The 27,077-nt window shown below is 44.2% G+C and overlaps 1 protein-coding gene across 1 annotated transcript in view; it reads right to left on the bottom strand.

Annotated features, from left to right (window-relative positions):
* Nucleotides 1-25,443, bottom strand: part of PIGL (phosphatidylinositol glycan anchor biosynthesis class L) — a gene marked incomplete at its 5' end in the record, with an annotated part of 59,806 nt that extends 34,363 nt beyond the window's left edge. The window contains 2 exons of the mRNA XM_084273016.1: nt 20,954-21,053; nt 25,158-25,443. Coding sequence (XP_084129142.1) covers nt 20,954-21,053; nt 25,158-25,443 — 386 coding nt within the window. The remainder of the gene's footprint in view (nt 1-20,953; nt 21,054-25,157) is intronic.
* Nucleotides 25,444-27,077: the final 1,634 nt, after the last annotated feature.

Genomic DNA, 27,077 nt, shown 5'->3' with positions numbered 1-27,077 from the left:
GCTCTTGTGCAATAAAACTGAGATTAGGGCTCAAAAAACACCATCCACCTTTGCAAAACTGAGCGTACATTAGAGATGTACATTGGATGTGGCAAATTAAAAGACATTTCCTATTTGCTTCATGGAGTTCTGTTTTCTCCTTTTTAAAAGGTTGGTGTTGCATCACTAGAAGAGCTACATTTCCTGCAGAGCAGATTATGTAAAGTGCTCAAAATTTCCTTGAGAATCTCTATCAACAGTAAAACTCCATGAGCAAATCCCACCCGACTCCTTTGATGTATTACTTTGGGTTATCTTATACACTGCTTTCCTCATAATGAAAACCTGTGTATATATTCTTAACAGTTTGCCAGCACTACTTACCTCCTACCAAAGTATTTTGTTCTATTCATAGTTGTTGTATGTTGGGAATCCTGGATTACTGGCACCCTGTGTTGGTGAGTTGGGTTCTCAAAGCAAACTTCTAGTTGGTGGTGGGGTTACATGAACCCTACTCCCAATTTAGCTGTCCCTTTCAGAAATGGCTTCATTTTAATAGTTTCCTCCACTCTGAGGCACCCACCCACCAACTTCTAACTCAGGCTTGCACTGGAACTGAAAAACTCTGCCACTTCATGTATGCTGACTGAACTGAAGCCAAGGGGAATAAAACCATTCAGCTTTCACGTGAACTCAGAAGAAGAAAGGCTTCTTCAGCAGTGTAATTACAGAGCACAGCTATTCTAAAAGGAAATTAACTACAGGCATTTATATGGTTAGATTCCCACCCCACACCCCCCTCTCCTTTTCAGTGCTAGCTGGGCCTCCTTTGCTCATAATAAGCACATAATAAGGAAACTCTTAGCAGGCAGGAGCTGGCACTGTTAGGGAAAGGTGTTTCCATGGGACACTAATAAGGTGTGGGATGTGTAAGTGCTTTTTCACAAGGCTCACTACCTGCAGCCCTGAGATCTTCCTGAGGCTCATTAGAGGAGCGTGTTGTGCCTGTAGCCCCCCCCGAGCGCTTTCCTGGCACGTCAGAGATCAGTGCCAGGCACATCCTGCACTGTCTGGTGAGTCTGGGTGGTCCCATCCAGTCCAGTTCTGAGTATCTCATCCATCTTGATTGCATCTGAGGAGACCTGAACAACACTTCACCTTGTCTGTTCCTTGAACAGAGGTTCTGCCCCATCCTATCACCTTTCCAACGTTCAAAGCTGGAGCAGAGAACTGTGAGCCATTCCATGCTGCCATATTCAAATGTTGGCAGCTCTGGGCTGTGCCAAGCAGCTCTCCAGCACAGTCACTAGTTTGTGGTTGACCTGGCTTGACCAGAGCAGGGTGACTTAATCATCATAAGCAGAAGGAAACAACTGCAACAAGTGGCAGAGGAAATAAATGGCTTCTCAAACTGCAGTGTCTCACGTTCACAACCTTTGGCCTCCCTAAGCACTCAAACCATTCTGACTGTGCAGATACCTGTGACATCCAGTAACTTACCAGCCATTTACTGTGCACTATGTACCATGGATCTGTATATATTTATTACCTATGCACTCCCTATGGTTCACAAGAAGCAGTCAAGTTATAAATGACTATTTACACTCTGTCAGTACTCCAGGATGTTTACTGAGAGTCTGTTAGTTAAAAAGTACAGTGTAAAGTGCATGTTTTACCTATTAAGTGTGTTTAAACCCATTTACCTTAAAGTCTGTCTGTCTTTCTCTCTCTCTCTCTCCAGTAACACAGCTGTGGACATCATCTGAGATACTAAACCAAATGGTCCACTGATGTAATCACAAGGGAGCTGGAGGAAGAGCATTTGCAGCAAGAACCATGACACCAGAATCTGCTTCTGACTTGTTCGAGGAGAAGCAGCATGACAGAATGTTTTGTAAAAGATCTCTGGTTATATATCTGGCTGCCAGTCCAACACATCGCTCCTTGTCCTTATAACTACTACACTGCATGCTCAGTGGAGATATTGAAAAAAATAGAATCAATACAGACTTAACTGCAGTGTCACACTGCATGAATATAAACACACCGTAGGATACTCTTGGATAGTATTCAGCAGGGATTTGGTCATTGCTATTGCTGTGCAAAGTGCATTTTAAATGGTGTGCTAGCAGTTTAAAAATCCCATTTCTGTCTAACTTTTATCTGCTATTATTACCAGTAACTCCTAGGATTCCTCAAAAATGAAGAGCTGCATATTTACCTCTGTCACACAGCACAAAGGAAGAAGCATTTAGGAAAACATATTTACAACTGTAAACCCATAATGCTGGATAGGGATCCAGGGGATAGACATTATATAAAAATTACTCAACATGTTTTTTACAAGTTAACTTCAAATCATTTGCATTTCTTGGAGGGATTTCTCCAACACCAAGCTGTTTTTCATGCTGGCTGACGAGCTGCTACAGTGAAACAGACTCCTGGACCTTCATTTGGGTTTGCATTTTATATATCCTTTGGAGGATCTCATAAAGTGACCACCAAATTTCTAAACACGATCACTTCCTATCATCCCCAACAGACAAAGGTTGTTTCAGTTCACTGCTGAGGCAGTGAAGCATGTACAGGTCTCATCTGACTGCAGAGAGCCTCCAATGCCCTGCGGCTGCAGAGACTGTCAACACAGCTGTCTTGTGTACCAAGACAAATGTCCTGCTGGGCAACCTCTGAATCAAAATGGAAACACATCTTCTGAAATGGATTAGGGGTAAGGACAAGGACCGTAAATAGGCCAGGCAGCCAGGAAGGTTTGTAAGGTTTTAAAGGAGTTTCTCATGAGCTGCTGGAAAGCACCTTGGTCCTGGTGCTGCTCAGCAAGGCTCAGTACTCTGAGCTACTTCATTTCCCTTGTCACCTGTTGCTAGCAGGAGTATATCTAACGCTTTCTGAGCCTGTCTTGCTTTAGACACACAAGACCCCACAGAGTAAGTATGAAGCTGGCAAAGGAGGGAGGTGCAGAGATCTGCACATTAGCGGCATAATTAGCTCTTGCAAGAAAAGCAGCCTTGCTGTGTCAGCACAGAGCAGCTCCCACCCTCAGCCATCAAGCTGAGAGGCAGGGCTAATTTACCCAGGCACAGGGTACTGTGCCAGCACAGCAGGGCTGCTCTGGGGACCCTCCTGAGTGATTCCTGCCCAGCAGTATCCCCACACAGCAGCACACGCGCTGCTCCATCTCCCCCCAGGCAGGACTATCCCTTCAGAACTCCTCACAGTCTCTGCTGAGTAAGAGATGAGTAAGAAGAACACGGTCACAGAAATGTGACACTGTCACCTCTCACTGAAAGGGCTCCAGACCCTCTCTAAACATAGGACCCAGCAGCCACCTTATCCTCCCTTTGAGGTATAACTCACGCTATGGACACAACCTGTGTAAAGAGGAGACTGCATCCAGGGGCAAAGCCCTGGTACTTGCAGGAGCTCTGCTTAGGGGCTTCTCTCCTGATACACTCTGCAGCAGTCCTGCCTCCCAGTCTTTGAGGGCAACCACTGAACAAGACTATCTCCTGAATTTAAATCCTGAGGGTCACACATTCCCAAATAAATGGCTGTTAATGCACATCCCTTTCAGGCCACAGCAGCCTGTGCCATTTTGTTTAAATACAAAGTTCTGCAGGTTTACTTCTCTAATCTTTTCTGTTGTTCTTTTTAATTAATTTTCTGGTCACCTGTGGCTTAGAAAGTGTTTGATCCAGAACACAGCTACTCCCATATCTGGGCTTTCTTTAAACAAAGTCACAAAAATGATTAATTCTACATCTACTGCTTCCTATGCCCACGCTTTCCGTGTTGTAATCAAAACTAGAGGCTCACACACTGACATCTCATACTGGATAAGGCAGAAAACCATTTGAGGTTCAAGGCTTGCCCAGACATCTAATATTTTATCACAAAAATCTGAAGTTTTCCTTTGCTCTGAGTCACTGATAAAAAATTTACTTCATGGAACATTTGACACAAGGAGGAAAAAAAACCCAAAACAAAATCCAAAACAAAACCCAGCTGCTTAAATCAGGATCTCTAAAGCACTGGCAGGGAGCAAGGCATCATCTCCTTCCCTGTGACTTGTCTCTCTCAATTAAGCCACTCAAACAGCCAGTGACTGTCTTGTAGGCAGAGGTGGCAAAGGGCCTGTGCTGGTGATTAGGTGCTACTTTTCATTTACAAGGAAATTACAAGCAGCACATGAAAGAGCAAAATTCCTACCTCCCTCTGCCTGCAGTGCAGGGCAGGCTGGTTTCAACCCACCCATTTTAAGTGAGTGATGTAGTTATTTCTAACCCCAAGTCCATGGCTAAGCAGAGAACTGCATGTTTACAGCTCATGGTGTTCACAGACAGGCAGTGATACCCCACTGAACCAGGGGGTTCTTCATGGCTTGGGCAATTTTGAGTTGAGGTGGCAGCTTAAGCCCAAAGTCATTAGAACAGTATTTTATAACTGTTTTCTAACAACTGGGTAATTTATATTACAATTTCTAGAAACATATAGAAAAATTCACTGAGATCCAGTATTAAAACCTAACAGATCCAGTAAACAAAGACAACATTAGCTGTAGCTAAGGAGATAAGTCAGTTGGGTTTGGACCACACACGCTCTCCAGACACTGAAAAAACTGGCAGAACAGACTCACACATCTATTTTTATTCACAGACCACAAGACTAAAAGAAGCTTTCCACCTTCTTCTGTTTTGAATGAGCTTCTCAAGCCTGAATTGCCTAGCTTCTGAATTAGGTAAGTCAACTAAAATGAAGTTGTTTACTCTAGAAAAGTCTAGTGCTTAGTTAGAGACCCCCCATCAACTCAGTGGTTTTGCTTTCTCTTAAAGACTGGCAAGAAAGCATACTGCCTGCCTCTAATTTCATGCAAGCTATCATATTAGACTATGTGAAGCTGAGTTCTTAGTACTGATGGTCATAAACACACATTAAATCACAGTGGTTTATTTTAAACCATTTAATTTCACATAATAAAATATTCATAATTGCAATAAAATTTTATCCATCCTGCTCCAGTGGCTTTTGGTTTTGCAGTGGAAAGTGAGGCTTGCCAGCTAATTAGTTCTTATGATTGATTGCAGTTACCATCATTGTTGTAGATTTTTAAAGCCAGCAGGGACCACTGTGGTCATTATTGTCATAAGCTGTGCTACCTGACAGCTCAACAGACTTTATCCAACAAGTCTCTTCCCCATGTTGATATTCCTGTCTCACTATCACATCATCTCATGGAGAAAGCAAATAGCTCAAGCATCTTAAACCTCCATTATTAGACCTGTTTGCTACATCCTTCATCATTCTGGGGACTTTCCCAAGTATTTACCAAACATCAACATCCTTTTATAAATGTCGGGTTTATACCAAGATACTGAAGTAGAACAAGAGGCTCTCTAACAGTATGTGAAGAGGGAATAACATCTCTCTACTCCTGTCTGTTATTCCCTTGCTCACCTTTCACGTTCTACGTGCTGGCTATGGCACTGGGAGCTGCTGTTTAACTGGCTACCTGCAGTTACTTCCTTAGAGCTTCTTAGTGTCACTTCATACACCTGGGAATACTTCAATGCCTAATTTTTAACAAAGAATTAATAACTTTGTATTTGACTGTAAATACCTCTATATATTTGTTGATACAGCCACTTTCTCATCCCAGGTTTTGTTGTTTATAACTCATTACACTGCTGAAAGGTTACCACCTTTGAAAGCTGGAAAATACATATGCAGACCTGAAGGGAGCTACTCAAGTGACACACAGCAGTACTCATGAACTAGGCTTGGCTTAAAAACAAAGGAATCTTGGCTCTCATTTCCACATTCAGGTTACTGAATACACTGCCTCAAGCAAATGAGCATGTAATAATCAGTCCAACCCCTTCATCTGTTTATGTGCAGATGAAGAAGGAACAGCACAAAGATGCAGCATCAGCACAAGTACCTTCTGCAGCCATGATGCTCATTTTACTGGTACAAAAAAGCACTGACACCCTTGTATTTGCCCACAGGTTCTGCTGGGAGGACAAAAGAAGCCATTTGGTCATTACCTTCCCCCTACTGAACCAAAGCTTGTCAACTCACTCGTATGGATTCAGTGTTTGCCCTTGAACTGGTGTGGGCTGCATCTGGCACTCTGCTTTTAGATCAATATATAACCCAGGCGTAATCTTATCTGGCAGGAACAGGGGTATTGGGGGGAGGGGGAGGAACACAGCCTCTGGAGGTGAGGAGAGCAGCTCTTCTAAATGTTAATGGGTTAAGAATAGAAAGGTCAAATGCCTGCCTTATCAGAAGGCCCCATGTGCAAACAGGCACCAAGCTGCTGCAATCAGAGCACAAGCTGAGTATAAATGTCAGGAGTTAGTTACTGGAGCTGTAAACACCAGAAGCAGAATGGCAGACAGCACTGGGAAACCTCCCAAGACACTTCTGGTTAATACAGGTCACTAGGAAAGTCCAGCTGCCAAGACTGGCTGGAGATGACTCGAGTAATGGAGCTGCTGTGGAGGCAGAGGTGGCTTGTGAGCTGTGTGCAGGCCCCAGCAAGGGTACTGAGCAAGGGCACTGTGTGTGTCAACAGAACGAGCCACTGTAGAGGAGGGTGTTATTGAACATGTGTATCAGACAGCCTGTGCTGGCAGGGCACTGCTCCAGACTGCTCCATGGGGAGTTATCTGTTCTCCTGGAATAAGGATGTATGAGGATGGAGGCAGAAAGTCCTTCCTTACCCCTGTGTAAATATGGAGAGCATGAAATACAGCAGAAGCTGTACGAGGACTCTGTGCAAAGAGGCTTCAAGTCTGCACTACAGTACCTCTTTGAGCATAATACAGAGGATTGGGATGGAATAAGAGATGAAGCAGCACAGGAAAAAATATATCTCCCTTACATACTAATACATTTTTAGCCCTGCTCAATTAATCACCTTCATGGCATCCAAGGAAGGAGGCCAAAAGTTGCATCACATTGGACAGGAATCTTGCAGATACAAGCAATTTGAAGCAGCAACAAAGTGTACCAACTCTGCACTGGTGCACAAAGTTACTCTGTTGTGAGGAATGCTGTGTGGCCCTATACCTATCGTTTACCAGTGCTGTCTAGCACATTTTGCCTGCAATAAATTGCCAATAAAATGAATCAATTGATTCCTGCTCTCAGAAAAGATCAATAGTGAGCACCCGTGTTTGAGAGATTGCTGTTCCCTCTCCTGGTACAGGGACTGCCCCAGGAGACAGCTACCTGAGTTTGGGAAGCAGACACAGGATAGTCATCTGGCACAGTTCCCTCCTTACTGCAGAACAAAGAGCCTGTTCTTGTCAGCCTGTTCCCAGATCTAAACAGCTATCAAAGAATAGGGTTAATTACTGGTTAAAACACTAGGAAGGAATAATAACTACAAATAAAGCAAGACTAAATATATTTTATTGCACAAAAGGGATAAATAAGGTTTGTGCTCATAGCTCAGGGATCACATTCTAAGCACTAACTAGCTACCTTAATTGGCAAAGATAGGGTTACACTTAAAAGTGAGAAACAAAAGCACCCATACAGAGCCATTGCTCTCTGAGAGAATTTTCATTTAGTGTCTTCACATTTGTTCCACAAAGGGACTCCTCTGCTGTTACCTGGACTGGCCTCTAACCCCAGCCATAGGGGAGAAGAGCATCAGAACTTCCTGAAATGTGCAGGCTGCATCCTTTATGCAGCAGAGCTCCCAAATGGGCACAAATGGCTTATTTTGTACACCAGCATTACTCAGCATCTGTTTAGCCCACAGTCTTCTGCAAGCATCTGTTCATCTGCTGACATACATGCACTGCTCTTCTGCATCACCAACCAGATTTTCAGTCTAGAAACCCTTGAGTTCATTCACTTGAAAGAGCACAAATACACGACAGCAGACATTCTCCATACACAGTGTTACTGAGTGCTGTTAACAGTTGCTCTTTCAACCCAGAAGCTGCTGTATTTCCAGTGACAGCTCTGATAAGTTCATGATTTGTGATTTTTTTCTGACTCTCCTGGGGAAGAAAAAGGCTTTATAAAAACGTAGGATTTGGCCCTTTGTATTCACAGGATAAATAAGTTTGGTCACTCTTTCTATGAGCCACATCCTAAAAGCTTCACATGACTGGCAGCCTCAGGAGATACAACATACATTCTGGAGAGCTACTACAGGAGAGAGTCTTTCCCATCTCTCACTTCTTAAGCTGAGAGTTTAATTCAACTTGTTCAGCGTCAGGAGTAAGAAATAGAACCCAAGTCTTCCAGCAATACAGTGACATTGTCTGAGTGGTTATGAATTTGAACAACATAATTCATCATCACCGAATCACAGAATTGTCTTGGTTGGAAGGAATCCTTTAGATGGAGTCCAAACACCTCCCTACCCTGACCACCACTGTCATAAGACAGTCAGGTTCTTTGAAGGACTCGAAGGGGTAACTTCGAGCTCCAACTCTATGCTTAGCTACATGTGTGGTATGTAAACATGGAGATTCTCCTACAACTCCTTCTGGTTCATTATGTAGAAGGCAGTTGTCTAAATGCTGCCTCAGCCTGGATGTTTACTGTGTGTAGGTGTCTGCCTGCTACAGGTCCTCTCTCTACACCTCTCTGACATGTGGTTTCCTTGGCTGTCGGCCACAGATGCCAACAGTGTAAGAGCACAAAGGTATTACAGAAATACCAACTTTCTTCAGCCCTGTTTAACATCTTCATATTTCAAAAGATGATTATGTGAGCCCATTTACTGCAGCTGAAACTGTTTAAAGACTCAAAGGCATTGGACATGTAAAATACACAGCCTAACACAGCATTAAAAGCAAGACCCCAGGCAATTTTCTGACCTGTATTATTTCTATGCTGTCATCATTTTGAGGCATTTGATATGCTGCTCTTGGGTTTAAACCAAAGTATGGCATTTAAATTTTTACCATAATAAACCTTCTCAACAGACTTTGCATTTTCATTATTCTGTCCATGTAAGCCACAAGGGTATTTTTCCTCCCTAAATGTCCAGTCTGCAGGGAATGGTTGTGAAACTCCATTATTTCCAGGAATTGCTGGCAACCTACTGCTGTCTGTTCTTCTCAGTATTGCCTGTATTTTCCTTGTTCAGCTTTAAAAGCCAAACTTGGTTTGCAAAAATGTCTGGTTGCTCGATGCCAGAACTGAATAAAGACTAAAGCAGGACAGAATTAGATGGTTTTATTACACTGGAAAGCCATTAACTAACATTAAAGTCTATAAAACAACATGAGCATAAACCTAGAAATAGATTCTCAGCCTCAAATCCTGTTACTCAGAAATTTTCCTAGACATTACCAATAACCTTTCTAAGCCCCATCACCTTTACCTGATCTCTATGATCAAACCTAAGTAGATTTTTAAGTACTTGGATTTTCATTGTTCATTAGTGTCCAAATAATCTGTAAAGAAAGGCAGCCTCAATTTTCAACATGGGTGATGTCTGTCACAATCTGGCCTTCAACAGGCAGTGGTAAAGGACACAGGTATTTATTCTCAGTTGCCCAGGAAAAGAGGACACACTAGGCTCAGGAAAACTGGAGGATGGGAAAAACCTATTCTGTAACATTCAACTCCTTAATCTGTCATGATACTCCAGAAGTTATAATGGAAAACTCTCCATCTAACAGTTACCTGCAAGACCACGCTGTGATCTCTGCCACACAGGGCAGCAGCAGCAGCAGAGAAAGCAAGAGGATTACTCCAAATTTACTTTGGCAAAACCAAGATTAGAATCTGATTAGGTCCAAACAAAAACCAAACAGTGCTACAGGCTGTAAGAACAATCATCAGTAGATGGGATGCAAAACCAATGAAGATCTCTATGATTCTGATGCACCTCAGTGACTGAAAAGATTCCAGCCTTATTGTTCCTGCTCTCCAAAATACCTTGGACTTGGTCCTGTGTTCCTGAGGCACTCCAGACACACAGCTCTACCAAACTCACAACTGACCAAGCTCCTTCAGCTAAAGAGTCTCTTGGATTCAGTTTGGGAAAGCCATAATATATGGAGCGCTGTCTGAGGGCTGCTTTCTGGGAAGAGGAAATCGACCATACACAATGTCAACCAAGTTCATTCCTAAATGCAAACCACATTGGGCTGTCGAGCTCCATAATAAAAACCTGCTGACCTAGTTTCCTGCAGAACAAAATCTTATGTCTTCCCTCCTCCTGTGCCAAACCTAAATCAGATCTCCTCCTCTGGAGGATGAAATTAACCCTTTGACTAGCAAGGAAAACTCTACTAATGATCCTTACCACTTCACACAGTATTTCCCACCATGAGAATATTCTGTAAACGGTAATTGGTCCATCCCCACAGCTCTGCAAAGAGGCAGGATTAGGAGGGGTTGTAAGTAAAACACAAAGAAGGTCAGAGACCTTCACAAAGCTCAGCAGAGAACTTGAAATTTCACTTCCTTCACAAGGATTTTGAAACACGGAGCTCCATGCTCAACCACTTTGCTTGGTGACCCTTCTACATTTGCTCTATGCAAATCTAAACCCTTCATTCATGATGTGGCAAAAATAACAGCAGCACAGCTCAGGGTTCTTTTAAAAACTGCATCAAACTGCTCAAGAAAGGACTATTGTTCTTCCCAAATTTTGCAATGTCAGCTTGGAAGTCCCATTTCTGGTAGATGAGAGCTGACTGTATTTGCTCCAAGCTTTTAGCAAAAAACATTCACTTTTAATGGCCTCACTTCCTCAGTGATGCAATGTTGCATTTGAAGGGGTGCCCGGGGGGAACTTCAGAATGGACACAATGCAAAAGCAACAGGGCATGTCACAACAAACTCAGCCAAAAGAATACAAATGGGAATTCTCTTGCTGCAGGGTTGCTTCAAAAGGCAGCCCTGGTCATGCTGCTGCAGAGCAGCACCCCACTGCAGCCTAGGAACGTTTGGGGAGCCTCAGATTCGGGGCTGCTCAGAACCCCTTTGCTGCGTCACACTGACACTGCCAATTGGGGGAGTGTTCAATCAGCTGTCAGATGAGGTTTTGTGAATGGAAAGAGTGGAGATAAATGCTGTGCCTAACTGCTGAATAGCTTTACGAGCAGCCTTCTACAATGAGGTGGCCAAAGTGCAGCCTGCAAGTGAAACTGCTAACAGCTCTCTGCAGTGCAGCCAGAGCTTTCAGCATCCTCACAAGACGACCCTGCAGTAAACACAGGATCACCGTGCATTGTGGCAATAGTTTTGCCTACATCCAGACAGTACCCCAGGACCTGAAACCTCTCCATGACCAGATGCTCTGTTGGCATCTATCTCACAAGATACAGCACCCAAGTTCCTGACAAGCTGTCAAATAGAAACCTCTGTATGGCAAAGTTAGAGAGCCTGTGCTACAGGATGCAGCCCAGTTTATTGACATACCACTGGGGGAAAGAGAAAGTGACAACTAACAGGTATGCCAGCAGTGCCATTTCACCTGCAAAGAAGTTACTGTCTCTGTCACTTTGACAATCTGCAGGGAAGCTGTTAGAGAACAGGCTTATAGAGCAGAGACAGCACTTAACACAGCTTCAGGGAGTTTGAAAGTAAAGAACAAAGCATCTGGATTAGATGGTCCTGCAAAGGTTGTCATAACTATGCCTGTTCTCTGGATGCTGCCTCTTCACAGATAAAACTCCCTAAAAGCTTCTGCTTCAGCTATGAAATGAGGAAGACAAAAGTCTGAGTTCTCACAGACTTATTACTAACATTATCAGAGGCAGAAATGTGATGATGGGAAAAAACCCATCTTATTCATGGTATCTGGTCCCTGAGGGATGATGAGTTGTATACACTTATTTTATTGACACAAACAAGCTTTAACTTCTATTGTCTTGCAGAGGAAGAGCAGGCTGAACTCAATTCTGGCTCACACATCATCTGCAGTTCTAGCCAAATCCCAGCTACACAACTTTTATTACTGGGAGGATGTCAGAGGCAAAAGCCACAGCTGGATATTCAGATCCCAGACTGAGTTTTGCTGTGCTGGCAGTTAGACAAACCAGCTTTTGATTTGTATGTAAACAGAGCCAATCCGAACTGGAAGGTCATTAAGAGAAAACACATTTCACACAACACCCATTGTACAGTTGCTTTTCCAACTTTCCCCATACTAACATTTTTTTTTAAGGCAAGACTTTGTCTTCTCTTTCTGACTGTTTCAATGACAATTTCTGGTCCTACTGCAGTCAGTGGCCAACCCCTGCATTGGGTCTGATGGGAACAAGAGGTGGCTCTGAGGAAGGAAAAAAGAAAAGAAGAAAAGCAGGGAAAAAAAAAAAAAAAAAAAAAAAGATGTCCAAGATCCTACAGCTCCACTTCTACCACCTATGTGGAAGAACTGGGTTTATGTAGAACCCAAACATATCTTGTATTCTGCAGTCCAAACATTGATACTCCTATAAAAATTAAAATAATACAATCAACATGAAAGTAGCTAAGCTCTTTTTGTTATTCAGGAATGATGTCAATGAAGCTTTCCCCCCCCCCTTTCCTATCCAGACACTATCTTCTTTAAAAGAACCAGAAAGGTCCCCACTGGATGCCCTGCAATTATTTTTAGGGAGAAGCAAAATTCACAAGAACTTCCTTGGCCCCACAGTCCCATCCTAAAGGCCCCAAGGACACCCTACTTCTGTAGCTCACCAATTCAACCCTTTGAGTCTGCCACAGGACTTCCCACTCACCCTTCAGGCACTGTGTATGCACTGCTTCCTAGGATTTCTTACTGGCTGCCAGGATAGGAGAGGCTTTCTGACTTGAATGGGAATTTTGAAAACAAACTCAAGAAATTAGGATTCAGGAAGGCTGCTTATCATGGCCTTTAAAGTGGTCTGACAGCCTTTAACCTTATGCTTTGTAATTGGAAACGTTCTGTCTTTAATGAGACCAATAAAGGCCTTGCTCCCAAGGCTCAGATATTGATTATTCCATAATTTTTCTAGTGGCTATCTGAACTAGCAGGTAGATGAAGGGAACAGGAATAAATCAACAACTGGTTTTGATGTCCCAAGGCCCCTAGACACACTGAAACTTCTTGTCTCCCAGGGACTGGGGCAACTTGGGGGGAAATTATTGCAATTACCACCACGTGAAGTGTGAGGACAGATACACACTCCATGCAGGAGCTGCCCACTACATGTGAGATCCTGAGCTTTAGGAAAAAAAATCAGTAATTAATGTCACTGGACTTCTCTAGACTGAACCCCAAAAGGGAATTTGGCCAAGAGAGGCTGCAAATCCCCTTCCTCTGTTTTCCAGCACAGTTAATTACCTGACATGCAGAAAATGCAACTCCACTGCAGATGCAACTGGATGATGTTTCTAAACCATGTCATAGCCTCAGAGCTCAGAGCTTTAACTGAGGCACACCACGTTTTGGACTGCAGCTACAATTAAGGTAAAATTATATGAGAACTCACAAAGCAGCCACACACTGCTTGTGAACAAGCCCTTAACGCCCAACCCATTATTGCAAGAAGGCTTTTAAGAGTGTTCCCAGTAGAAAAAGGAATACATTTTCCCTGAGTAAGCTGGAATACAGTTTTTCAAAAGCTTTAGCTGGATCCCAGATAGATAGGGTTTTTTTTTCTGTTTGCTCCTCCTCTTTAATGAACTTACTGTGACTATTTGATATAACTGTCACTTTTTAAGGCAAAGTGTTGGCTGTTTTCTCTTCTCTGATAAAGGACCTCAGCCTGCCTATAACTACCAGCAAGGCAGCTGCAGGTTAAAGTGAGTGACTAAGAGAGATGTGGCTGGGCTATCAAAGCAGGGAGCCTTCCAGGGGCAAAGGGGAAACGCCTGTCATTCTCCATTAGTTCCTCAGGGTGCCTGTTGGCAAAACATCCTGTATTGTTCCACTGTGGAAGGAGCAAAATGAATAGGTTGTTATAGCTTCTCATGTTAAAAAGGGGACTCTTGAGTATAACTGTTGAAAATAGCTCTTATCTAATGACTGTCTAAGTTTACTGACATGAAGAAAGTCCACTCTATAAAGTATTTTTATATGAAACCCCAAATTTTACAGTGGAAACCAGCAAAACCCAAAGACACTTCCTCCTGCATGGACACCCGTGGTCTAGTCAGGAGCCCTCCAGGCAGTGTATCTGTGTTAACCAGGAGCAGCAGCTGGGCCATGAGCCATCTGCACACGCAGGATGGGTCACTGAGGTTTGCTTTGCTTCAGAGCAGATGCCAGTTATTAACATCTGGGGGGACTTTTAAAAGCCATTAATGACAGAACAGTAAAAAGCATTTCTGAAGGTGAGGGCTAAGACAGAATTTAAAAAAAAAAGACAAAGAAGACTTCTAATGGATTTCTCTTTTCTAGTGCCTTTCCCTATCTTCAGCCCCAGCCAGGTTTCCCAGACTCCCAAAGCACAGCTATTACTCACAGCCTTATTTCTTTTCTGACTATCAGCTTACCAGTGCTGATTTAAGTTGAATCAAACCTGCATTAACTCCAGGGGATGGCAGGGATCCCTGCCCTCATCCTTCATATTTTGAGATCAGTATTTCACAATTTTTATTCTGCTAAAATAATCTTGAGCATTAAAAGTAAAAATATCAATGCTTAATATTTTGATTTGTTTTCCATAAGACATTTTGTCCTTTAGCAGTACTCCCACACTTCCCCCTTGGCTTCTCTGGCCAGACTCTTGCTCTTAATCAAACCCTGCTGTGATTTAATGATGAGGTTTGACAGGTCTCTGTTGACGTCTGAAGGAGAATCCTTGGATGTTTTGAAAAGGACCATTGCTCGACAGAGGTAACCTGGGGGACATGCCCCCTTAGCACTGAAAAGATCATTTTCCCTTTCACCACAGCCCCTTCCCCCTTTCTGTACAGCAAGGAAGTTAATTATGCTGGAAAGCTGAGGAAGGACCTGGTTCACAGACGCCCCAGGGAAGCGAAAGGGCAGATTTCCTTGTGGAGGAAAATATCTGACTCAGGACAAAATAGCTCAGCCTGACTTACTGCAGCCCAAGCCTTTGTTTCAGAAAGGAGCTTTGCTGGAGGGCTAAGAGACATCTCAGCCCCCAGAATCCCATTTTAAATGGCTGCATATAGCAACAGTTATAAAAACAGAAGCCAGAAGGCAGACTTTGATATAATCCTTCCTATAAAGCGTTCTGATGTCCTAAAATACCAGTATGAGCTGCCATGTGGTGAGCTTTATGGAAAAATTATCTCTTTATTTAGAAATGGAAATAAAAATAGGTGGCAATTTTTTTTGTCTTCTCAGAAATAACATAAATTGCAAGAACTATACTAAACAGAGTGACATTTGGCTGCAGGGATTACAGAAATATCAAGATACCCACCTGATTGACAACTACAGTGGTAAAATGTTTTAGTATTCAGAATAATTATCAATATGTTTCATTGAGTCAAAAGATGTAGGTTGATTTCTCTGTAATACACATTCAGTGTGCAACCAATTTACATCTAAGACCTTCTGATTCCACAGATGCCATTCTTAATTAAAGACAATTCTGTAAAACAGAAGGACCTTCACAACATTGCTAAGCTAAGGAAGATGGAGAGAGTCACATCGCTCGTCACTGAACTGTGCATCTCCTCTAGAACAAAGCACAGCACCACTTCTCATCAGCACATAGATCAGTTCTTCAGAATTAAGAATAAAATGTCCAACTATAATGCCACGAGGAAGTTAGGAAGACAAAATGTAACTTAATTGCCACCACTTTTTTTCAGCAGAATTAAAGCTATTAAATACTGAACCCACAATGAGAGAACTGGGAAAGAAGAAACATCAGGGAATAAAATCACTTCTCTGATCAGAAACACACAAGTGAGATAAATATATTAAAAAAACCCCAACTCTCATTCAGCAAGATGCCACAGGTCTGTGAGGGAGTGAGTCAGAAACTGGTATGAAATCACTGATAGCTTTGCCACCAGACTTGATGGCACTCTCATGGTACCCTCAGTTTTCAGGCATATTTCAGTATTTCAGTACATACTCTCACTACACAGCTTGCATCTTGAGCTTTCATGCCCTCAGCACCTTGCATTCAAATCACTGAAGCCATCAACAAACCACCTACCTACAGTAAAACCAAACTGGATCAATGGGATGTATTTCTTAACTTCTAAATTCTAATAAAAAGGTTCCAGTTTCCAGTTACACATTTCATTCTCTGAAGGGTCTGAGTGATCTTCATCACTATCAGACACACACTGTTTATTTAAGGATATAGTTTTTCCCCATGAAGTGACAGACTCACCTCTCTGGCATGGGGGGTCCATGGAAGGAAGTTTATTAGAAGTTAAACATGAGGCAGTGCAATAAAGCCTATTTACCTCCTGGGGAGGGAACCCAAGTCCAACAGCAAAGAATACAGGGAGAAGAATAATACTAATAATAATTTAAGCTTTTCTACAGCCTCATAAAAATCTTGCAGACAGCCTGTGAGTCTGCATTGGCAACTGTCCCCTCTCCTGTGCATTGTCTAATCAGAGCCCTTTTGGACTTCAGTGAAATAATAATAATAATAATAATAATAATAAAAGTGAATGGAGTGCTATTTCCATGGAAACTTGGAAACAGATGTAACATTACTTGCAGCAAGCCTTTGTGCTATGAATGGAAAATTTTCTAGTTTACACAAATCTTGGCTATTATTTTCTTTGCAGTGGAAACCTGGGGCAAATATTTTCTGTCATATTAACAATGCAAATAGTCAGGTTTAGCTCCTGTCCAGTACAGCCAAGCACAAAAGCTTCTGAAGGTGCAGGAAAGTGCCTGGTATTTATCTTTCCATCAACCCAAAACAGATACAAGAAAAAAAAGACTCATTTGGGCTTCCTTTTTGCTTGTTCCCTTCAGAAGCTGCAAACAGCTTTGAAAACATCCCCTGTTTATGTGTAACATCACAGACCAGTAGACAGCCAGAGCACTGCCAGATGTACTCTGTGCTAAGGGGAGCTTAACTAACTCTTAATATAGATCAATTAGATACTAACACCTGGTTTTCCATACACCATGAGGGAGAGAGAGAGCTTTCTAACTCAGGAGCATTCATTCAGAGACTAATTACTGACAGATTGCTTTCTCAGCTATAAGTAAACTCCCAACCAAGTACGTTTACAAGCCCCAAACCATGACAATGACTTCTGAGGACTGGTTTTGGAGACTACAGCACTTCCATCACACCCTGCTCTCAAGACCAGAGAGATCAACAACCAAGAAACCATGTAGCAGTGCCACATCAAAGCTCAGCACCCAGAGCAGAGCTCACACAAACATTTCTCTCTCCACACTGCCACTGAAGCATTCTTTTCAGCATGTTCTAAAGAAAAGGGAAGAGAAAACATGTCCATGATTCATGATAATGCAGGATGCATTTTTTACTTGTTTATAAGCTCTCCTCTTGCAAAGCTGAGCCCTGCCTTTGCCACACACCTCAAGTACTAATCAGTTACTCAGACTTGTTCTCAGGATGGAGGGAGTTCTGCCCTGCTCAGTGAGCACTCATGTCCTCTAAGTGGATCACTGCCCATATATTACCTGAGCAATTTAAACTTTAAACTAAAACTGGTGGCAAAGTCTAACACATGCCTAAAGCACAATATAACTTTTGGTGAAAACAAATACCCCTTTTTGTTTGCAGAGCAACTAAATGCTTTATAAATCAGACCCTTCTGCCACCACAGAAACCTCCAGCATCTGATTTATCTGCTATTTCAGATGTATCATTGTAGCAGATCTTTCAGTTGAGTTAGTCTGTGTTTGCATTGGAAGTATCTATACCACTCATATTTTAGCTATGCTCATTTTACCTTCACTGCAGACCTGTAGAACTGTACCAGTCTTTCTGAAAATTAAGCTGGTACCATGGCACAGGAAAATGAAACAAATGATCTCTCATTTTTACAGCTACAAGAAAAAACCATTGTTGCAGCATGCAAGATGAAAAGATGTACCAAAAGCAGACTTTACATAACCATTTATTAATGAAGTGGCTTTTATTTTACATTGATTTCTGTTTCAGACCTCACTCTCTTAGCACTCCTCCCTCACCCAGCAGCAGGAATGATTGTGACAGTACAGAAATTAACTTTGGACACAAGTCCTCTCCTCTTCTGTAGGAAAGTCGTGGGAACCTCAAGTCTCTAGGGCTGAAACACAGGTACAGTTTGGGACCATATTTGTGCAGAAGATTTGAGACTGAAGTAACAAACACAGTGACAACATCAAACACCTGCAGAACGAGTGCAAAGGAGTTGTCTGGAAGCAACTGAACTAGCCCTGCCCTAGGAATCCTGGCTGTACTTGAGAGAGTCATTGCTTAAGGCAAGACTTAATAAGGATTTGGTCTTTAACACAGATCTGATCACAGGCTGACTGATCCAGTTGTTCCCTTTACAAGTTCACGTGTAACACAAAACGTCCTGTTGATGTTATACCTGCCTGGCCAAGTGAGATTACAGAGCAAGTCAATCACCTTCCTTTTCAGATGTATTTCCCCTTTTACATCTTGAAAATTCTACTCATTTGCTTGTAGATCGTGCAAAGAAAGAGGAAGCAGCATGACTCAGCTCCACACTACAATGGTTGGAGCAGATCCAGACCTAGCAATCCTTTGGGCTTTCCTTACCAATACAAATCTGCAGCTTGGATAATGTAAAGCATCCAGTGTTTGTACAAGAAATGTTAGATGGGCAGCATGCCAGCAGCAGTCCTTAAGCAATGTGCTTGTTCTTTACACCGATGGAAATTATCTGCTTAAGAGTTAAGAAGGGAACAAAAAAAAAGCCAAAGGGTTCTGATCTTAAACAGTGCCTATGGAAGACAAAATGCTAAAGAGGCACAGACTCCTGAACTGTGTTCTGTATACACTAATTTACATGGAAATCCAGTGGTAGATAACATAATAAATTAACAAGTTCCACATCATGCCATACTGGCAGGTATCTTTGTATAATCTGTAAGTTACAGACAGAACAGAGGCATAGGAAACTTACTGGCCTTAAGGAATCCAGCAGCTTTGATTAAGTTTCAAGTACCCTGAGATCTGGTGCATTGTCTAAACCACTGAAAAATGGGACTCTAAACACTAAATACTCTAAAAATTCAGTGTCACCTCGATATGATACCTGGTCCTCTGCCATTTTGCTAACACCTCATCCACAGAGGTTTTCAATACAGAGCATCCATAAGGGAGTTACTGCAGAGTAAATAATACACTACACACACTTAACTTCACTGTTTTAAATAAGTCCTGAGCAAAATTCAGCAAGGACTTCAGTTCACTCCCTGAACGCACAACCAAGTTAGGTAAATGAATGGTTATCTCACAGCAATCTAACCACAGAGAGAAAGACCACAAATCTAAACCTGTTTCTTAGAACAATGTTGTACCTTCTAGTCCATGCCCAGACACTCTGGCCAGGGGGGTGGATCTGTCTTTCAAGGCACTGCATTCACTGAGGGAGATCACGTATCAGTCATTACTTACATAAATATGTGTAATACTAGTAATGAACGTAGAGAGGGGCATGAGCCAAGCTGTTTGTCTGAAACAGTCCTCACCTTCTTAGAGAGCAAACTGAAGTACTACTTGCAAAACACAGCCCTCTGGATTGTGCATGCTGGGGGATGACTGACAGCACAGGGAAGCTTGCATCACATCCTCAGCAACCTCACCTTGCGTTACAGGATGAGCAGTCAGGAGGCTTTCTGGGCTCTGTGCTGATTTCAAAAGCTGGTTCATTGAGCAGACTTTACACTTTGCAAAGCTTAGCAGGTTTTTTTGTTTTCCTTATCCCTCCCCAAAATGTTTTGGGCATTGTCATATGATTGTACTACAGAACTTGAAGTTATCCAAAACCAGCTCATGAGAAGTGAAGGGAAACATCTCTCTTCATTCCAAAGGAAAAACAACTCCTGGGCTGTTTTTCTAAGTGAGCTGAAAACTTGGAGAGAAACTTAAATCTAAAAAAAGCAAAGAACTCAAGAAGATTCATATTCTGGACTGTGGTTTCTGTTGCCTTAGCTCAAGGGAAAATATGTTCATGGGAAAAGGGCCTGCCTGGAGCCAGATTTTTTTCAACTCTGACTTTTCTAGTTGGTGTGGCTTTAAATCAGGATGTTGCTGCTCAAGTTTTTTTCTTCCTAAACAAAAATATTCTTTATGGATTACATGACAGTTGTTTACAATTGAAACAACCCCTTGTACAGTGTTTCCTAGCAATCAATATCTAGCTCAGCTCCTATCAACTCTAGACAGTGACTAGGCAATTTAAGAGGCCTTTACAATGTTCCCAGTTTCACTAATTCAGAGTGTTAAATCACCTTCCCAGAAGAGAGTTCCTGAATGAATCCCAAAACAAAGAAGCACCAGCTTTATCAACTAAAGAATACAACATCACAGCTTAGAAAAACAGAAACCTTGTATGGCTTCACTTTAAAGGCTCTTACTGTCATGTTATTGTGCACTGTCTTTAATACAACAATTCACTTCTGGCTTTAGGCAGGACTCAACCAGATTATGAATACAACAGAATTCCACCTTAACCCTGTAAAGACTGCCATACAGACAAACCTGCCACAGGCAATTCAGAGAATCTGTAGTTGTGTAAGACTCCAACACGCATAACCAAATGTGGTCCTGCTGCCCAAACACCCTGTGCCAGACCCCAACAAGTAAAGTTATTGTTATTCTAAATGCTGTACCAACAGAGCCCAACCTGGGGGTTACAATCCTCATTATAGACTGGAGTTACCTTCTGTATTAATTAGACCTGTTAGCAGTTGACAAAAATATCTATTGTGGTCCTTTTTATTTGAGATTGCTCAAGATGTTTTAGAATGACACAACAAGCTTTTCATTAACTTTAACATGAACTTCATCCCCTATTTAAAAACTGCAATGAAATTATGCTATAAATGAAAACCAGTTACCTGTGATCAACAACTGTTACACTGGAAGCAGGAATTCCCAGGAGAAAACAACTCTGTTCCAGCTCTTTCTTACGAACCTCCCCTTGACCATAGTAGTTTCCTGAAAACAGCAAACACAGCAGTTAAAGTTAGCTTGGAATGAATTCCTTTTGTTCCTTCTCTAAGCATTAAGCATGAGGATCACATGTTAAACAAAAGAGCATCATTTGAGGAACTGACCCACTGCAGGGAACAAACTCCGCAGCTTTGACCTGAGCAGCACCTGGCTTAGCTCAGGGTAAAATGCTGAGGGGAAGCTCTGCCCACCTTGATTACATTCCTCACCTGCCTGCAGTGAGTGTGGCTTGCAGCTGGTCAGGACCTTATTTGGCAAAGCCTTCAGAAATACCCATATCTAATCAGATCAGTGGTCCAAGCAACCCAGTCAGTTGTTGCCACTGGCAAATTTCCAGGTTGTCTCCGAGAAAGAGGTTAGTGGGGTCTTAGTCTGCTTTTTAAAAAAGAGGTATTCACAGCAAATGAGTAGCAATTAATCTCCTTAGGAAGTGCCAAAGAGTCACTCCTCCTTCACAACCTTCAGATGTGCTGCCATGAACTCCCTCCTGTGCTCCTAATGGCAAAGGTCCACAGAGCCAAGCTGACCAGCAAGTCCAGAGTACCTGCTACAGAACTGTAGAGAGAACACACAGAGAGCCTGTCCCACTGCATGTTCCTTAAGTGATTAAAGTCCACAGTTTAGTCTGGGCCACTTCTAACGAGCAGTAGTTGTCATGTAACACTAGGACACTTCAGTAGAACACAGTGACAGAACTAAAAGGGTTTAAAGAAGTCAGGAATCCCATCATAAGAAACTCTGGTTTAAGAGAAAGATTTTCCAGAAGCCTGCATCATTCACAGAGGAAATTCAGGCAGAAACTAAATATGGCAAGATTGCAAAGAACTCAGAGAACCAAAAGAAGAAAGGAAACCTAATTTAGATAAGGCACCAGGGGAAAGTTATAACAGACTGAGACCAACAGCCAGCAGGGAAATTGGATTCATTATCTTAAAACTCTGCCTCCTTCTTCACTGAATTATTTTCTTCTCATCTTGCCCTGACATTCCCTTATTTTTTCTTGGCATCAGCCATGCAAAGTCCATGCCAGAGCTGTGATGGCTCCTTCCTAAACATTGCCCTGTGAAGGGCAGTACTTGCAACCCAATTTTAACTTTGAAGCAATAAAATGAAAAAAAAAAAAAATAATACAGCTGGGTATTGATGTATGATTCAAGTTTCTAGTCAGCTGTCTTGAATTACACTAGAACTTTTTATTGTTGTGGGTATGAGTCATCTAAAAGCTAGCATTTCTCTGAGCAGTGTTGCAATCCAAGCCATCACTAGCAAGCTTTCTAAAATTCTCAAAGAGGGAAAGAGTAAGTAGAAAAAAAACCCACCTCTTCTTGCAGGGGTGAGTGAATGGTTTTAGGAGACCGTGACAGCAGCAATCTGTGGGTTTGCTGAGGAACATGTCAGCTCAGTAGCCTGCAGCTTAAATTGCAAGTTCCAGCTTCAGCAAAATTACTTTAACTGTGCACCTTCACTGGATAGATTACATGAGCACAGCAGGACTTAATTTAGGCTGGTTTTTGCATGGCCAGTAATGACACTAGTGTTTTAAGATAAGGCATCTTTTGCTGCAATGCAGTCTAATAGCTGACTGCAGGTGATGTTTTACCCAAATAGTACCACTGTTCTCAAAATACTTAACTTCTACTGAACCCAAAGGAACAGATCCATGTTCCACAGCTTGAGAAATGTGTCAGAACATCAGAAATACAGAAACATTAACAAGAAAAAATGGGCAGCAATTGAGAGCAAAACCAGCTGAACAGCTGCTGCTGGACCTCATCCATGGACGACTCACAAAAGAGTCAGTTACTACAGAGAGCAAAGCACATTTATGCTGACTTATTATTTCAATCGAAGAGTATTCAGTGTGTAAAAGACTGATTTTTTTTTCCCACAGTGGTGTAATTCTAATTCACTTCTAAGTCACTTTGATTGGCATCTGAAAACTGCAAGTATGACAGTTTCTAAATAATGATTTTGTCTCAGTGTTTCAATTTGCAGAGTCTTTGATCGACTCACTTGTCATCATCAATCACGCAAACAATGAGAGGATGAACCATCTGAATTGCCCAAAAGAATAATAAGGCAGAGGAAAATCTATTAGTGCAGTGGATGTACTCTCCTATATGGGCTGCTAGTTCCATTTTGAAGATATGCAAGAGACAACAAATGTTTGTGGTCTCAGATACTCCTCTCATCAAACACAAAAACCCCCCAATCTTCAGTTTTCACCCAAGGCTCAAGAATTCTGGCACAGCAGCAGGGTCTGAACTGAGGTTGTTCCCTATGCACAAAAAGATTCAACAATGTAATAACTGATTCGGTATCAGTTCTGTGGAAGAGAAATGAATCTGGAGCTTTAATTGATCATCAGAAGAACACAACAGCATCACGTGCTGTGAAAAAATATTGTCCTGAGCAAAGAGTGGAGCTTGTGAGAATCTCTCCATTCTGATCAGTCCCAGAACGGCCTCAGCAGGAGTACTGCTCCCAGGTTCTGATCGCTGCAAAGATGTGAACCAGCTGGAAGGGTCCAAAGGAGAACGATGAGAATGATGAGAGTTTTAGAAAACATGATCTATGAGGAAAGATTGCAAGAAATAGGGTTGTTTAGTCTGGAGAAGATAAGACATAAAAGGCAGATAACGTCTTAAAATATGTGAGGCCCTGTTACAAAGGGATACTCTGATTGCCATGTCCATGGCAGACAGGAAAAATAAACAGACTTCATTTTCACCAATGATTCAGGAAAAAGTGATCTGAAGAAAAGCTAATGCAGCTCTGACACAGACCACACAGGCTGGGGAACCTCCCTGGAGGTCCTGAAGAATGAACTAGACATTTGGCTGCAGCAAATGCAGATGCATTGATGCTGCCTTCAGGTCAACCAATGGGACAGCACAACCTGGGGTTCCCTTCAGGCCTGGTTTTCCATGATTGCATCCTTATGCAGCTGTTACTTTTAAATGTGTTACAGCGAACGTATCATTACGACATTAAAACTAAAGGAAAAGAGGAGGGGTAGAAGACGGGGGGGGGTGTGTGAGGCAAGGGAAGGGAAAAGGAAGGGGCAAATAACAACCCCAAAACCAAGAAACCAAAAGCCTGTGGGTTGGGGGATAGTTTACTAGAATAGCAGAAAGATACAATATAACAATGCTAACAGGACTTTAGAGCAAAAAATCTCTGAAACTGTTGATACCCAATGCAGTTTCTCACTGACCCACAGCTCAGGCTGTGCCACCCAGAGCTGTCCCAGAACCCGACCGTCCCCCAAAAACTGTGCATCCCAGAGCCGCCCCCTCCTCCTCCCCAAAAGCCCGTTATACTGAGCAGGACTTAATTGGCATGGAATACTCTCTTTGGCCAGTTTGGGTCACCTGTCCTGGCTTCGTCCCCTCCTTTTTCATTAATAGGGAAATATGAAGAGCTGAGGAAGTCCTTGACTGTCTGACTCAACTAAAACCATCAGGGTGTTATCAGCACTGCTCCCATTTTAACTCCCAAACACAGCATTCCATCCGCTGCTACAAGAGAAGTTCACTCCATCCTGACCAAAACCAGGACACTGTGCCATGGGGCTGGGCTGTGCCACAAGGCTGGGCTGTGCCACGAGGCTGGGCTGTGCCACCTCTGTGCAAGGTTCAGATCCAGAGGGAGCTTTTGCTACCGAAACTCTGAGCAGGGCTGCCCCTGCCAGCAGCTCTCTGGGGCACACGGGGTGTTGGAGCAGCGTGCTGCATCCAGAGCCATGACGTCGAACGGCCCATGGGCAGCACGGCACCCCCTCCGCTGCGCCAGTGTGTCCTCCACGCTGCCAGCACAGCACCAGCACCAGGCGTGGCACTGCCATGACCTCACACGCAGCCTCAGGGGCGAGTGGGGTCACCCTGCAGTGCAGCGAGCAGCGGCTCGCTGCTCCGAGGCACTGACACGCCGTCATAGCCCGGGGCTGACGTCACAGCGCCAGGCCACACACGGGAAGCCATCATGGCGGCCTTCCCGTGACGTCACGGGCGGGAAGCTGGGCCTCTCGGGTCAGCCGCGCTGGCACCTCGGAGGTGGGTGTCCCGCCGCTCCCGGCGCGTCCCTCACCTGCGGAGCAGCACAGCACCGCGGCACGGGCACCGGCCCTGGCCAAGCCCAGCAGCGTGGGGGCGAAGAACATGGCTTCGTCATCAGGGTGCGCCGTCACCAGCAAGGCGCGGACGCCATCCAGCCGCGCCGCCGCCCGCCCGCTCAGGGACGCGCCAGCCCCGGCGGCCGCGTAACGGCGGCGCAGGCGGCGCGCCCCACCCAGCAGCAACGCGAACGACACCGCGAACAGGAGCAGCGGCACCGCCAGCCCCGCCGGGCCCCAGCCCCACGGCCCCGCTGCCATAGCGACCAGCTCCGCTCCCCGCCGCTCCGGCAGGAAACGGGCGGGCCGGCAGGAAGGTTCCGGGGCGCGAAAGGGTTCCCCATCCCTCCCCTCTCCACCCCGCCTCGGGGCGGGGCCGTTCGGCCGCTGTCGCGTAAACGTGCCCCGGCTCCGCTTCTCCAGGGCTGCCCGGGAGGAGGGGCGCACCGGGAGGCCTCCCGCCGCCCTGGCCTGGCTCTTGGCGGGGTCCCAGAGCCGGGGAGCGGGGCCTCGCGGGCGGGGTTTGCACAGGGGCCGTTCCCGCGCGGAGCTGTGTGAGGGGAGCCTTCGGTACCCGGGCCCCGCTGACCCTGCTGGGACGTTAAGAAACGATAACTAATAGTGACTAAAAGTTGAGCTTTTCAGCACGTAGTACCTTTTATCCCTGTGCTGGGCTGCCATAGGAGAGACACAGGTTAAGGAAAGCCTCAGAAGCAGGGCAAGAGGAGCTTGTCATCACCCACATTCTGCTATCTTCAAGTCTGCTGGCTGTCCCAAGCGTGGCTGCAAGGGAAAGAAAGTCTGTTTGGAAGCAAACTCCACCATTAGAGAAGGTTGCAGAGCAAAGGGAGACAGGAAGTAGCGAAATAAGCATGAAAAAGGCAATCAGATACATCCCGGCTTGGAACCTTTGCTTTGCTAACAGGCAAGATGGAAGGCAAGTGCGTTAAGTCAGCAGTCACAGACTTGCAGGGGTTGGAAGGGACTGCAAGAGAGCATCGAGTCCAACCCCCTGCCAAAGCAGGTTCCCTGGTGGAGCACGTTAGTTGGGTAGGTCTAACGATTAAATTTGTGAAAACAATTGGGAGAAATTTGGTATCTAGAAATTCAGCAGCTCGTGCTTCACAAAATGTATGTCTGCCTCAACGGGCTTGTATTTGGACAGCTTTTAACTTCCAGGCACTCAGAGGTAGTCATGGGCCTTTGTGAGGATTAGAGGCTGCAAACCCTTCAGCTGAGAGGTGGTTCATGTCACCTTAACACAGCGCTTAAGAGTCCGACTCAGCAGCTGTAGTAACAACTTAGTATGGTACCTGTTTTATAAGTGATCCTGCTTACCAGAGCGAGCCCCTGCTTCGTTAGTCTGAATAAATAACTGTGGGTTGTGCCTTCTTGTGCTTAATAGATATAACAGCAGTGAGCTAATTTAATCTTGGCTGATGGCTGTCTCCTCATCTAACCCATTATAAACCTGGTCAGAGAGTCGTTTGCGATCTCAACACACCTGGGATGACGTAGTCACAGGTAAAGCGCCACGCGGGTTTCAAACGCTGGGAAAACCGGCACAATTCGCGTGTTCCTCGCTGGGGGTGGGGTGTGAAAAGTACATTTGCGATGGTCAACCCCTCCCGCGTTTTCCAGGGGGCACCCGTCGCTAGAGGCTGAGGCGCGACGGCAGTGACAGCGCTGGGGGGCGGGAAAGGCACGGCGGGGCCGGGTTCCCGCCCCGCCGCTCCGAGGCGCCCGCGGCCTCGTTCGTGAGCAGGGGCTCGGCCTGCCGGCTCCGCGGGGCTCCCCCGAGCCCCCGCCCGGGCCCGTGATCGGTTATTGTCAATTTACATCGATCCGCCCGTAACGGGGAGAGCGCAGCGCGGCGGCTCCCGCGCTCCCACCCC

The sequence above is a fragment of the Gallinula chloropus genome (assembly GCF_964237585.1).
Source record: "Gallinula chloropus genome assembly, chromosome: 19".
Lineage (NCBI taxonomy): Eukaryota > Metazoa > Chordata > Aves > Gruiformes > Rallidae > Gallinula > Gallinula chloropus.
The sequence above is the reverse complement of the archived record's forward strand: the minus strand, read 5'-3'. Positions and strand labels throughout refer to the sequence as shown.